A 13,917-nucleotide genomic window follows, 5' to 3' on the forward strand; every position below is an offset into this window, starting at 1 on the left:
TCTTGGAACAGTTTAACAATACAAAATGTAATAAAAAAATCCAACTAATAATAAAATCCCAATTAAAACAGTCAGGTCTTAAAACATTGGGAAAACAAAAAGGGTTTGGTCTGGTGCCAAACAGAATAAAGTGACGGTGCCAGGCAAACCTCTCTGGGGAGCGAATTCCACAACTGGGGCAACACAGCCACCGTATTAAGACTGGAAAGTCCAAGGAATCTTTCAAGAACAAGTTATGAGGAAGAAACTGGATACTGTGAGTAATTTGACAGAAAGATGGTTACTTTTGATGGGGGGGTGCTGTAGCTTGGGGGGAGAGCTCATGCTTTGCATGCAGAAGGTCCCAGATTCAATCCCTAACATCTCCAGGCGGGACAAGGAATGAATCCTGCCTGAAAACCTGGAGAGCCCATTGAATCTGATCGGCATCATTACAGGGCTAGATGAACCCCTAGCAGCTTCCTACATTCCTGAGATGCATTCAAATATGGTGGCTGGGAAAGAGATGAAGAGAAGTACAGCAAACTCATTCCAACCCTGTACCAAGATCTTTGTTGGTGTTGTTACATTAGAAACCCAAACAACAAAAGATCAGTGTGTGTCTCTATTTTATCTAGAACCCTGCAAAGCAAGGGCATTTTGATACAGACCATGCTTACTTCCTATAGCTGGGCCAAAGGGACTGATGCTACAGGCAAAAGGGCCCAATGGTCCATGCTCCTGTACATTAGGGTCAGCAGCTTATCCAAGACAGAGGAGAGGAAAGATTCCCAAGCTCACTTCACCATGGTGTCTTACAATCCTTGCATGCTCAGAGAAAGGCAAGGATGGTTCGGCAACAGCACACAGTGAGAGCAACGTCAAGCGTGAAAATGCAGAAGCACAACTAAGCACACAGGGTGGCAGCTATCCCAGAGGCTAAATTGTGTGAGTGATGGAGAGAGAGAGAAAAGAGCATTGCTTCCACCCCACTGCTTTTCTGCTGCAACACTTTTATTTATGCATTTATTTTAAGAAAGGAAAGGAAAATAAAGAGGACTGAATGTAAGAAATAAAGGGCTAAATCTAGCAGGGGATGTGTTTGGAAAAAGATGGATAGAAGGGCTGAATGTGAAAAGAGAAGGGACAAATAAAAATATAAGAGAATTAAGAGAAAAAAAATCAACAGCAACAGGAGAAAAGAAGTAGGGCAATGTTTCAACTCATCTGGAACTCTTTTGAAAATGCTTGAGGGTACAAAGTACAAGATGTCTAAAGCCAACAATGGAGAGGAAGAAAAAGAGTGTCCGACAAACTGAATAAAAATCAACAAGAGGGAGATGCAACTATGAATGGAAAACAGCAGAGAGAGAGAGAGAGAGAGAAACGCAGCACAATCTGATGCATGTTTACTCAGAAGCAGGCCCCGGTGTTTTCAGCGGGGCTTGCTCCCTAAAGTGTGTAAAGGACTGAAGTATGAGAGACCAATGGAGTGAAAAGAAAAGAAAGATGGATGAAGCAGCATGATAAACACAGGGTGAAGCACTGTTGTTGTTGTTATTGACATTACATTTCTATACCGCCCATAGTGAAAGTTCTCTGGGCCATTCACAACATTAAGTCACCCATCCAGATTTCAACCAGGCCTGACCCTACTTAGCTTCCAAGGTTAGGCAGGATCAGGTACTTCAGGCTATACAATGCAAAGAATACTTATATAGACCAAATTATCCTTATGGGGGAGAGAAAAAATCCATGGAAGATGAAAGGGAATTTGTTGGAAGTGGGGGATGGGTAATACATTCTCTTACCTCCACCCATGCACTAGGAAGCCTGGGCACTGCTCCCCACATGCCTGACACGGCTGGCCTCGGTCAGGATCCTCCACCTCAGGGAGCTGGTATGAGACAGAGACAAGAAATCAGCCACCAAGACATAGGAGTACCACAATTCCCAGCATGCTTTCATACATTTCATTGCAAAGCCAGCATCCTCCCACCAGTTTGGCCAGTAACCATTTCCCATTTGATTACTGTCAACACCCAAACACTGCAGCCTCAGGAGCTTCGCCAATCCAAGAATAGGTACAACCAATACCAGCAACAACCCAGCAGTACCTCTCCACAGTTCCCATGTGGCACCTTTACACAGGGCCGCTAGATGCAACACTTGGAAGAAGGACTCGGGAGTCCAGATTTGACTTGGGGGCAGGGCACAGTTAGTCTGAGGCCTGCTTTCAAAACCTAGGGCAACACCTCTCTTAAGCGCGGAGACATTTGTACAAGGTCTCTTGGCTGTTTCCATAGCGACAGAGGCCTGTGTCGACACAGGCAGGTGACTCCACACCTGTTTGTTTGTGGCAACGCGGATACTTCATCCCACCAGCCCTCCTGAATGATGGCAGAAGTACTCGTCTCCATGGCCAGGGGCTTTGTGAATGGAAATGCTGTTCCTGTGTGGGCCTAAAAAGAAAATGGCTGGAAGGAAGCTCATTCCTGTATGGAACCAGCAGGGGATCGTGGGAGGAGGTGCCAGAAGCCACACACAGGCCAGGACCTGCCTCGGCTCAGTTCAAGCAAGGCAGAAAGAGGCTGGATGCTGGCTTCCTGCCACCACAGGTTGCTGAAAAAAGTGGGCAGCCAAAAGTGCCTGCTGGAGGTAGGGAGAGGAAGGAGAAAGGTCTGCTCTCTGCAGCAACATGTGGAACCGAAGCGTCCCCCCTTCTGTGGCTTTTCATCCCCCTGGCCTCTTTTGTTTGGGTTTCACTGTGCCAGTGAAAGAGGAGTGGGGAACCACACACCAGAAAGAGGAACAGGAAAAGTTGCCAGAAGCCGCTCCCATTTCCCCCCAGGCAAGAATCACTGAAGCAGTGCCTGGAACTGGGCAGGAAAAGGCTTCTGGCATGTGTGCATTCAAATAGGTGAACAGAATGACGGAGGAGGCACCCACCGATGCAGACATCAAGATGGAAGTGGAAGAACTGCAAAGGTGAGCTCTGGAATACCAATAAGCCATTTCACTTGCCAAAGTTTGAAGAATCAACTTGAAATGGCGGTCATTGATTTTATATTATTTCTCATAGTTTTGTTAAATGCAAGCTTGTGATCCTAAACAAATTTAGACAGAAAAGGGAGCTATAACTTCCAGCATGTAAGCAGGGCAATGTAAGCTGTCCTGAGATGTTTGTAGGGGATGGAATAGAAAAGCTTTTAATAAATAAACAAAAATAAATAAATGTAGAACATTTATGTATAACTTTTAAAAATAAATAAATGAAATAAACCAGAAAACCAAAATCCCTACTAAATTGGAATTTCACCTTTCAGGAGAGTTGCCAGAACTGAAAGATGTAAAGCTAAGATGTCTTGCTTAATTGATTATATGTAAGCTGTACTGTAACAAGTTTTTTTTGGCTGAGAAGCAACAATCATAAAAATTAAATAATAATAAAAAATAAAGTGAGTAAACGTCTGTGTGTTTAAATGCTTGCATAGTTATTTCCCTGTTCCAAAGAAGACTACACCCTTCAGAATGGGAGCCACCTGGCCCTTATGTCAACTTACAAAAAAAAAAAAAAAAAAAACCCCTTTTTTTCCAAACAAAAAAAAAAGGGCACTCAGCTGGGCCTCAGCAGAACTTTGCCTTCAGATCTTTTTTTGTTTGTTTCATTTAAATTATCCAGGGAAAAGCACTCTGCATGTGCTCAGAAGCCCTGGAGTTTTTGAACAGAAAAAAATGACAAAACCAGCAGTCACTAAAGGTAATCCAGCTAGAAGAAGCAAGACTAAGTCCAAAACATTATATGGTGTCTGACATACTGCTCCATATCCCCAGGTGAAATTACTCTCCCACATCTACCAACTGCTGCTTCTGGCTAGATCAAATACCAGCCAACTGGCTGCAGCTTAAAAGGGATTTCAAGAGGGTGAGAGATCCATTTCATCAGATGAAGCTTTTAGAAATGAAATCTGCCATGGTTGACGTAATATGCAACCCCTCCCCCCACCTCCTATTCCCATCCCAGATTTGGGATGTACCATATGTGGCTCCTATACTTTCTCCCACAGAACAGTTCCTCCTTGTTCCTCCCCCACTCCTCCCGCCAATGACCCAGCATGACCTAGAAATGCCTTAAATAATCCTGCTGTTAACTGAAAGAGAAATATTACTGTTGATCCATTACTTCAGGATTTGGGTATGTGGAGTTCCCAATTACAGCATTTCAGCAAATCAGGAATCACAGAGGCTGAACGCTTTTGAACTCCTCTTCATTCTCTCCTTCCCTCATATATACACACCTGAATCCCCAGGCTCTATTTCACCTTGAAATTTGGAACTTCAAGTACTAAGATTTGCTTCCAACTCCTTATCTGTGTTCAAAGAAAAGGAGGGGGGAAATATAAAGAGAAGAAAGATTGCCAACAGATAGCCTGTTGTGATGGAAAAAAATGTTGGATAAGCAGCGGATAAACCATAAGAGGGATGGTTTAACTTGGTGTCCTGCACCAAGCAAGGGGTTGGAGCCAATGGCCTTCTGACCCCTTCCAACTCTACTCTTCTATGGTTCTATGAGGTGTTATGCACTCACAAACATGCTTACTGCAGATGTGTCCATCTGCACCAGGCAACCCATGTGTCCTAAACACAAAGCAAGAAGTGTGGGCCTAACCTAGACTGCCCTAGAACAGGCAAACTGGGTCATCCAGGGCAGCTGGAGAGTTAACCACCTCATCCCCACCCACCTCAAGGCAAACCTTGGAAACATCTGTTCCATGTATCACCCCACACTGGAGCACATGCCACATGAAGGTCTACTGCAAAGTACCTGCAATACAAGAGGCCCTAACATTCGAAAGAGGGAGGCAGCTGTCACAAGCAACACTTGCTAGGGTATGCAGGGCAGCGGCGAGATCTTCTGAGGCCAGAGTGAGACAGCAGCCTGCTATGCCAACCCCTCAGCCTGCTGCCCTCAAATGCAGTGGGGCATAATGCTCAGTACCACTACTGGTCTAATAGTTCTGCAAACGGAAAGGAGGGAAGAGTCTTGCCCTTCTTCTCCAGGAGCACCTGCCCTTTGGTGACCATGGCTGTGAAAGAGCCTTTATTTGGCAAGCACCACCTTCAGATTGCAGGCTACCATGTCACAGCAATGCTGTAGCAGCCTTTGCAGAATAATGGCCCTGTCTGTGTACAGCAGTAGCACAACTTCCTATCATGTCTTCAACCTTCACTGGCTCCTCATTGCCTTTTTCATGCATCACAAACTCTGCAGAATTTAGGAAGAACTGTGCTGGATGAGCCAAAAAGCGTACCTCATCCAGCATTCTGTTTTTACAGTAGCCAACCAAATGGCTCTAAGAAACCCACAAGTGGGAGGACCTGAATGCAAAAGCACTCTCTGGTCGATGTTCCCCAATAACTAGCATGCAGGAATTGCAGTAACTGGCATGTAGGAACTGCATACACCCTCTGATATGAGGGTCATATACAGCCATCAGACCTAGAAGTCACTGATAGCCCTAAGCTGTATAAATGTTGCAAGGATGCCAGACGACCGCATCCCCAAACAGCTCTTCTATGGTGAGCTGTCTCAAGGAAAGCGATCACACGGGGGACAAAAGAAGCGATACAAAGACACGCTGAAAGCCTCTCTCAAGTCCCTGGTTATCGACACCACCTCCTGGGAGACCCTGGCACAAGACCGACTGACATGGCGCACGTTGATCCACTAAGGCTGCCAAACTTCTGAAGAAGCCAGAAGGACAACCATAGCACAAGAGAAGCGAGCACTCTGTAAAGCCAGAGTTGCAAACGTTGCAACAATGGTGCCCACACATGTCTGCCTGACATGTGGCAGAACACTTCATGCCCATATTGGCCTTATCAGTCATCTGCGGACACATCGTGGACAACTCACAACCCATTAGATGTCAAGGTCCTCATCGAAAACAATGGACGAACATCAAATGTGTCTAACACCCTTTGAAATACATTCGTGTTGGTGGCCATCACTATTCCTGGTCCTTCACTTCAAAATTCTCCAAAGGATCACCCCACCTTGCTCTTCTCTTCTCTTCTCTTCTCTTCTCTTCTCTTCTCTTCTCTTCTCCCCTTGATTCTCAATATATCTTTGCTTATTACTCCTCCAGCTCAACCACTCCCAGACAAAACATTGGTGGCTTCCTTAAACACCTCCATCCGTTCTCTTTTGAGGCCCCTTATGCTAGGAACTATCTTGCAGAACACCTGCTGCCCTTTCTCTCCCCATCTCCACTTCTGGGACTGGGACTTCAGCTTCTAGTTGCCATTTGGTCCTGAAGCTCACTACTTGGACATGAAGCTCACTTTGGGCCAATCACTGACTCTCAACCTATCCCACCTCTCAGAATAGAGAGGATGTAAGCTACCTTGTTTTTTTGGTTCTTTTTGGGCAGAAAAAGCCATGATATAACTATAAAAGTTTAGTTTAGCCTTTAGTCCCTGGCCCCACTTGAAAAGAATCTCAAGAACATGTAATACAGTTTGGTATTTATACCACGTTAGCTGACTTCTCTCCCTGCACTCCTTTTGTGGTCTCCTCACAGTATCAAAATTTTACATTGCATTATTTTGCCTTGTTACTTATTTAGTGCCATCAGTGTCCATGGTACTTTGTGAAGTAAAAATTAGTAAGTACAGACCAGGAACAACACAGAAGGTACCCCTGAAGGTGGGACTTGGAGGCTAAACCCTACCCTTCAAGCAATCTCAGAAGTCTCCATGAACCAGAAGGGAAACTTCCAGGGGCCCTATTATTCTGGAGGATTCCTCCCAGAAAGCAAATACTGAATACAGTCCAGCAAGAACTGACTGCAGAGAGAAAATCCTACTGGCACCATACTCCACTCAAGCTTCAATTCTCACCTAGATATTCCTATTGCTCAGAGATGCACAGAATTCCTCATAAGCTCCAGAGCTGACTTCGAAAGCACCTGTTTAGGTCCGCCGGAAAGCTTCTGCCATGCAATGCTCCATAAAGACCAACACATACACGCACCCCATTTTTCTATTCAGATTTATAAACACTGCCACTCTCAAACCTTCATAGTTCTTAAGAGCAATATATCTCAAGAACAGGGATAGATAATGGATATGAAACAATATTTTATAAAATATATAGCCCATTTAAGTTTATTAAACTGATTGTACATCCTTTCATATTGCCAGGTGCTAACTGATTTCCTGCCCCCTGAAAAAAGGTGTGTGTGTGCATTGTCTCCAGAAGATGCTTGACTATCTTCAAAAGGAAAAACTGGCCCTGTTAAAAAATCTGTCTACAACAGTCTTCCCCAGTCTGGTATCATCCAGCTGTGCTGGATTAAATATCCATTAACTCCAGCCAGCTTGGCAAATACATCTGGAAGACACCAGGTTGAGAAAGGCTGATATACAACATGCTCTTGCCCTTTGACCTTAGCACTTGAATAATACATATAAGTGGATGTTTTTGAACACTGGCCATGAAGGAGCACAGATGTGCAGGTTGCACCTCAGGGATATGCAGGGGCCAAAGCATTGATATTTGAGGAAACATATGACAATCCCCAGGTGAGCTGACTTCATTCTTGCATAATCTACTTTTTTCCCTGTCAGAGGACTCCCTATAGTCCAGAGATTTCTTTTCAATTTACTAAGGATCAACATCTCTTAACAGTTCCAGCATACCTTCCTTAACCCTCAGAATTTGCTCTTGTACAAAAACATAAGAAAGTTCTTGCTGGACTAGCCCAAGATTCCTCCTTTCCAGCCTTCCCCATGGGTCCTCCAGATGTATTGACTATTTCCATCATCCTCAGCCAGCATGGAGGATGGATCCATTTGGCACAGGTTACAACATTCTCTGAAAGCATCCACCATACATTGTCCATGATATACCTTACACAACCCTGCTCCATAAGCCTTTATTCAGTCTAAGACATGGTTGGGCAACTTGTAGCCCTCCAGATATTTTGTCCTACAACTCCCATCATACCACACTGTTGTCTGTGCTGCTAGAAGTGATGGGAGCTGTAGACTAAACATTTGGAGGGCCACAACTGTCCCATCTCCATCTAAGAGGCCGGTGATATCCCAGTCCTGAACATTCCCTCCCAAGAGTACAAGAGGACTCCCTCCAGTCATCTCCCACAGCTTTGTGCCCCATTCAGGGCACAGTCAGGAGCACCTCACAGCATCTTCTGCAGCAGCATGCCTTTAATGAGTTTTGCAACACACCATCCCAGAAGGGCTTCTAGCACGCTACAGCATGCCTAGGCCGCACCTCAGCATCTTCTCTTGTACTCAGGGGGGAGGGGGAGGTCCTAGTGCCTTATAACCCCCTCCCCTGAAAAACCCTTGTGATGCCTCCTATAGCACAAGGCCACCAAACACCCCCCCCCCAAAGCAACAAAAACCCTCTCCATTGCCCAAAGCTTCACAGCAGTAATCCCTTCAGGAGCTCTAACAACATTTTCCTCATATGTGTCATCAAACTCTTAGGCCAGAGTGCTGAGTCCCTTTTTCCTGGATCTGAAACGCAGCACTCTGTAATACCTCCTAATCCTGGGCATGGGGAAGGGGAGCTCCTGACACCCCACAGCACCCTTGAAAAGCCTTATTTATGGCATAGCCTCCCTTAGAAACCCTCAAGGCTGACTTCCATTAAACCCTGCGCCCCTCCAGACGGAAGGTAATAACATCCCGTAGGGGCGCCACTCTCCGTCTGTGCCCCCCCAATTCCAGCGCTCTGGGAGTGGGTTCGGGTTCAAGTTCTAGCCTTCCCCCGCTTAATGGCTTGCTACGGGACGGAGAGGGCCACCGCGGGTCTCCGCGCAGGCTGGCGCCCGAAGCCGCCCGCCGCCCGCCGCCCCCCAGTGAGACTCACGGCTCGGCTCGATCTTCGGCGCCGCGACCCGCGGTTGAACATGGCCCCGATTCCGCCGCTTTCAGCGCCCGGGCGGCTCAGCTGCCTCCAGGTCCCCCCTTGCGCCCGGGCGCTGCGGCGGCGGCGGCTTCGCCTTTCCCTTCCCTGGGGAGGAGGAGCTGCCCCGGATCCCTCCCCGCCGCAGCCGGCCACCCAGTCCCGCCCCCTCGCCTTCCTTCCCTGCATCCACGCTTCCTCTCCCGGCTGCTCCTCCCCTCCCAATCGCACTCGCCGCGTTCTGCTCCCGTCGGCGCCTCCAGCTCTCGGCGGGGTTCGCGGCGCCGGGCTCCCCGGCCACGCCTGTGGGGCGCGCTCACGAACTGCCCGGGACGAGGCCAGCCCTGCGGAAGGCCGGTTCGGACCTCTGGCTCGCTGCGGGCAGGAGCAGTTGGCGCGGCAGACGCCCCGGCGCGGGTCCCGCTTTCGCGCTTTCCCGAGCAGCCGGGACCGGCTTCTCTCCCCCACTGCCTCCGGCCACGGTCTTGCCCGTCCTCCCCGCTGTCACCTCCCATCCATCACTCCATTAAGCCCCTTTCCCACATCTTTTCTGTGTCCGCTGTCACTTCGTATCAGAGCGATGGGAAGCTAGCCCCGTTTATCTTTCCCCTCGCGTCCTTGCCGCGTTCATTCGGTTCGCCCCCCACGAACAGCCCCTTCGCTCTCCGCTCCTCATTCTTTCTCTCTCCTCTCCCCTCCCCTCCCCGTGCTACCTGTAGAATAGACACATTGTTTGAGCTATTGGCCATAGCAACAGACAAAACGCAGGACTAGCCAATCGCTTTTTAAAATTCTAAATCCCTCCACAATTTGTAACACGAAGGCGAACAAACTCAGCATGACATTTGGCTTAACAAATACAGTCATTTTAGACGTTATCCCACAGTGTGGCCTCTTATTTATTACCTTGCTGTACAACCCAAAAGCCAAAGCTCTTTTGTTACTAACCCATAATTATATATATATATATATATATATATATATATATATATATATATATTTTAAAGGTGGACCCATATTTACAGTTCTCCAATATATACCAGGGAGACATTTTCCCCATGCTCTGGAACCGTGGACAACGAAATAAGTAATGAGGAACAACTTTTAATAATTGCTTTTACAGCAACAGAAGTGCCTTTCCATACTAGGACCCTGTAGAGTCTACCTTCTGTTACCAAGATCAAGGGAAAACTAAACAGTGTAAATTCTGAAGCAAAAAAAAATAAGTATGTACTTGTAGCCCATATTTGTACTTAATCATATTAAACCAGGGAGGAAAGCAGGATCTTCTAAGAGATGCCATATCATTTTGCATAAAAACATTTTGGAGTCTAATTTTAAACTCCTTCATCACAGCCTCCCAGTTACATTGAAGAAAATAACAAACACACACCTCCACGTGAGAGGCAGATAATGAAGAGTGATGATGTATACTGAAGTTAATATTGGTGTGTGGTATAACTGGCAGAATACTGGTTCAAGGTTCAGGACTTCAGTCCATAGCTAATTCAAAGCCTAATGCTATGCTGGTCTCCTCTGAGCACAAAGCTGAGCTCTTGAGAGAAAAAGGAAGAAATAAATAAGGCAAATCTTAGATGCCTACAATCTAACACATGCTTTAATTAAAGTTAAAAGCATTGGATTGTGCATCTCTATGCTGTTGTTATGGGCCACCAAGTTGTCTCGGACTTATGGTGCCCTCCAAAATGCCTTGTCCTTGACAGCCCTGTTCAGCTCTTGTAAATTCAAGGCTATGGCTTCTTACATGGAGTCAATCCATTTCCTTTTTGGTCTTCTTCATCTCTACTGAAGAGAAAATGTTTCAGATGTTAAACTGTTTTAAACTGTTTTAAATTAGTACAGTATACTGGAATTTTATATTGTGTTTTATTGTATTTGTATTTTATTATATCTTTTTGTATTTTGATTAATTATTGTGAACCACTCAAAGAGCTTTGGCTGTCAGGCAGTATAGAAAGAAAATTAACTCTGTCAGCTCAATCAAATGAATTTTCTCCCAGTAAGACTGTAAGGCAGCATCCTGATAGGATGAATCACAACTCCCATCATCCCCCAGCCAAGACACCCATTAACCAGGCTGGCTGGGGATGGTGAAAGCTTTAGCCCAACGCATCTAAAGGGCACCAGGTTGGAGATGCCTGGTGTAAAGGACTGTTGTGTGCCTTGTCAATTTAATAAACGATTTGCCACCAGAACCAATCCCTGGGTATCCCTTTAATGGAATACAACCTTGTTTATATTCCAAGCCAGCTGTAGAAATTCTGTAGAAATTCTGGCTGGCTCCCTTCCCTTCCACATGATCATAAATCACTCTCCATCGACACTGGGAGGTAGGGAGGCAGGACACACAGCAGACTAATGGTAGTTGGCATTAATAACAACTAATATTTTGTAATAATAGTATCACACACCATTCTAAGAGTGTTCAAAGTGGTTCACGCACATCCTATATTCTATTTCCTAACTTCAGGGGAAAGTGACGTACATACATGATATATTCTAGTATTATTTAACTAATGTGGCAAGCACCATGCAAAAATGGAGGGACTGGCAGACTCAAGGGACCCCCAAGGTTTGTAGCAGTAAAGTTCATAAAAATGAGAAGACTGTGAGGGCTGAGCTTTCAAAAAAAAAAAAAAAAAGCCAAACACACACCCTGGGTGGACTGAGTTGGGGAGATGACTGAAAAATGGGGGGGTGGGATGGGAATGGAATGGACCTGGCAGCCTGTCCATAACCCCAAGCAGAAATACTCCCCTCTGCAACATTTAAATCAATATACTGCACCCAGTAGTTCCACACAGGACTCCATGGGTGATGAAAAGAATAGAATTTGCTATCTCAATAATCCTTACAAGAATCACTTATGAAAGAACAGTGTTATTTTCTACCTATTGCAATGTAGTACATTGTCCCCTGCTGAGTTCATGGCAAGATTTTAATCAAAGTCTTTCTACTTCCCAGCTCAGACTCTGATAACAGAATTACATATTATTCCCCCTGCAAAAAAAGTATCTGTCACTGTGAATTCAGACCTGAGAGCAATCACTGTGCAATTTGTTACTTTTATATCCTACCTTCCCCGAGGAGCCCCAGGTGGTGCATAGGATCATCTTCCTCTCTATTTTATTCTCACAGTGACTCACACTGACCCTCCAACTAGGATGGGGCCGGGGGGGGGGGGGGCAATGACTGGCCCAAAGTTGCCCAGTGATATTCATAGCCCAGTGGAGACTGCTCTTAAGTCTCACTTCATCACTATAACCACTGTGCCACAGTGGATTTCTATAAGCATACTATCTACTACATTTTTGCTCAGAGGGAGGCCACCTGGTATGCAAGAGGATCTATTCCCAGGTATGCAGGTATAGAACTATTGCTTTAGTACAAAAATATTGCTTAAGAGAGAGTTGCATCAGATTTGGATGGATCCTGAATCCAGAACATAACTGGGCTGGTTATTTATTTATTTATTTATTAAAACATTTCTATGCTGCCCCATTCGCCGAAGCCTCGGGGCGGCTCACAACATAAAATATAATACAAAAATAGCAATATAAAACTAACAATATAAAATAAATAACAATATAAAAGAAGTTGCCCTGGCCAGATAAATAAGCAAAATACTGTTAACAATTAAAATGACGCTTAAATAAAAAGGTCTTCGCCTGGCGCCGAAAAACAAATAACGACAGTGCCAGGCGGACCTCTCTGGGGAGCGCATTCCATAGATTGGGCGCCACCGCAGAGAAACCCCTCCTCCGAGTTACCCTCCTAATTACCCTCCTAATTTCTTTCACGGAGGGTTCCCAGAGAAGGGCCTCTCCCGCAGATCTCAAGGGGCGGCCGGGCATATATGGATGTAAGCGCTCCTTCAGGTAACCAGGAAGGAGGCTTGAAGTCTCTGAATCCAAGTGGGGTGGGGTGACTTCTAAACAGAACTAATTTGCTTGAACCATTTTAAAGATTCAGGATTCAAGGCACAGATAGTGAATCACTATAAGTTGATAACCTTCCCCACAAGCTTTTCATATAAAGGGTGGGGAGAGGGAAAAGGAGAAGGGGTACAGTCCTGAGATGGCAGCCCTAGCTTTTTTTTTGCAGTGAATGACTGGCAGAGGTCTCTAATGCCAACGCTTCAGGGGAGGGACATTGAAGCAATATATCACAGGAAGGATCCATTAATAGCTCAGTGCTCTTTCTTGGTTCTCTCTCCCAGGAGCAGGAATCTTAAAGACATTTGGTGGACTCTGCAGGGCCTGGGAAGGCATAGCATTGGGTGCTTGCGTGGAAAATGCTGGGTGCTCATGCCCTTTTGTCTCTGCCACCTGTTGTACATTCTCTGACTTTGGTGGCAACTGAGCAGAAAACAAATAAATTTTAAACTGTCTTCCATTCATCATCCCCTTGTACCTATCCACTTGCCTAGGAACACTCAATGGGCATTTTCACACAAATTGCCAACCGCTCCAGTGGGGTGGGGGGTAACAACTGCCCACAAAGAACATACAAAAATAAGCACAACCTTTCTGGAACCCCCTCTAAACTGGAAATGCTGCTCCTTCACAACCCACCCAGAGCCTATCTGAAATTTAGCAGGCCTAATCCGCTCTTATGGGCAACTTTCCCTGTCTAATTCATCCAATTCTGCCAAGAAATATAAAGAAATAAAAATACTGGCATACTCCTTCAAAAATACATACCAACATTCAAAGGTATGTACTACAAAACCCATTTGCCTGAAACCTGGCAGGTATAATACCTTTGTAAGGGATTACTATATTATACCGCTTGTTGATTTTCAGTTATGATCAATGGCAGGTGTGAAGATTTGAAATTCTGAACAAGATTCTTATGCAAGTCCAAGTGGGCACCCTCCAAATCTGAGCCAAAGTGAGATGCTTTTCGTGAGAAATGAAATGTTAACTGTTACTAAGTGTTAAGGGTGAAAAACAGGAATAGGACAGGATCATTGAAGT

The 13,917-nt window shown here is 45.6% G+C and overlaps 1 protein-coding gene across 1 annotated transcript in view; it reads right to left on the bottom strand.

The window, feature by feature from the left end:
* PRICKLE3 (prickle planar cell polarity protein 3) overlaps positions 1–9,014 on the bottom strand; it is a 29,321-nt gene extending 20,307 nt beyond the window's left edge. The window contains exons 1-2 of the mRNA XM_044443591.1: positions 8,882–9,014; positions 1,791–1,876 (exon numbers count right to left, since the gene is read on the bottom strand). Of these exons, the coding sequence (XP_044299526.1) occupies positions 1,791–1,876; positions 8,882–8,923 (128 nt within the window). The 5' untranslated portion in view covers positions 8,924–9,014. The remainder of the gene's footprint in view (positions 1–1,790; positions 1,877–8,881) is intronic.
* Between the last annotated feature and the right edge of the window lie 4,903 nt (positions 9,015–13,917).

This window comes from Varanus komodoensis, unplaced genomic scaffold, assembly GCF_004798865.1.
Source record: "Varanus komodoensis strain SLA01 unplaced genomic scaffold, ASM479886v1 scaffold42, whole genome shotgun sequence".
NCBI classification, from domain to species: Eukaryota; Metazoa; Chordata; class Lepidosauria; order Squamata; family Varanidae; genus Varanus; species Varanus komodoensis.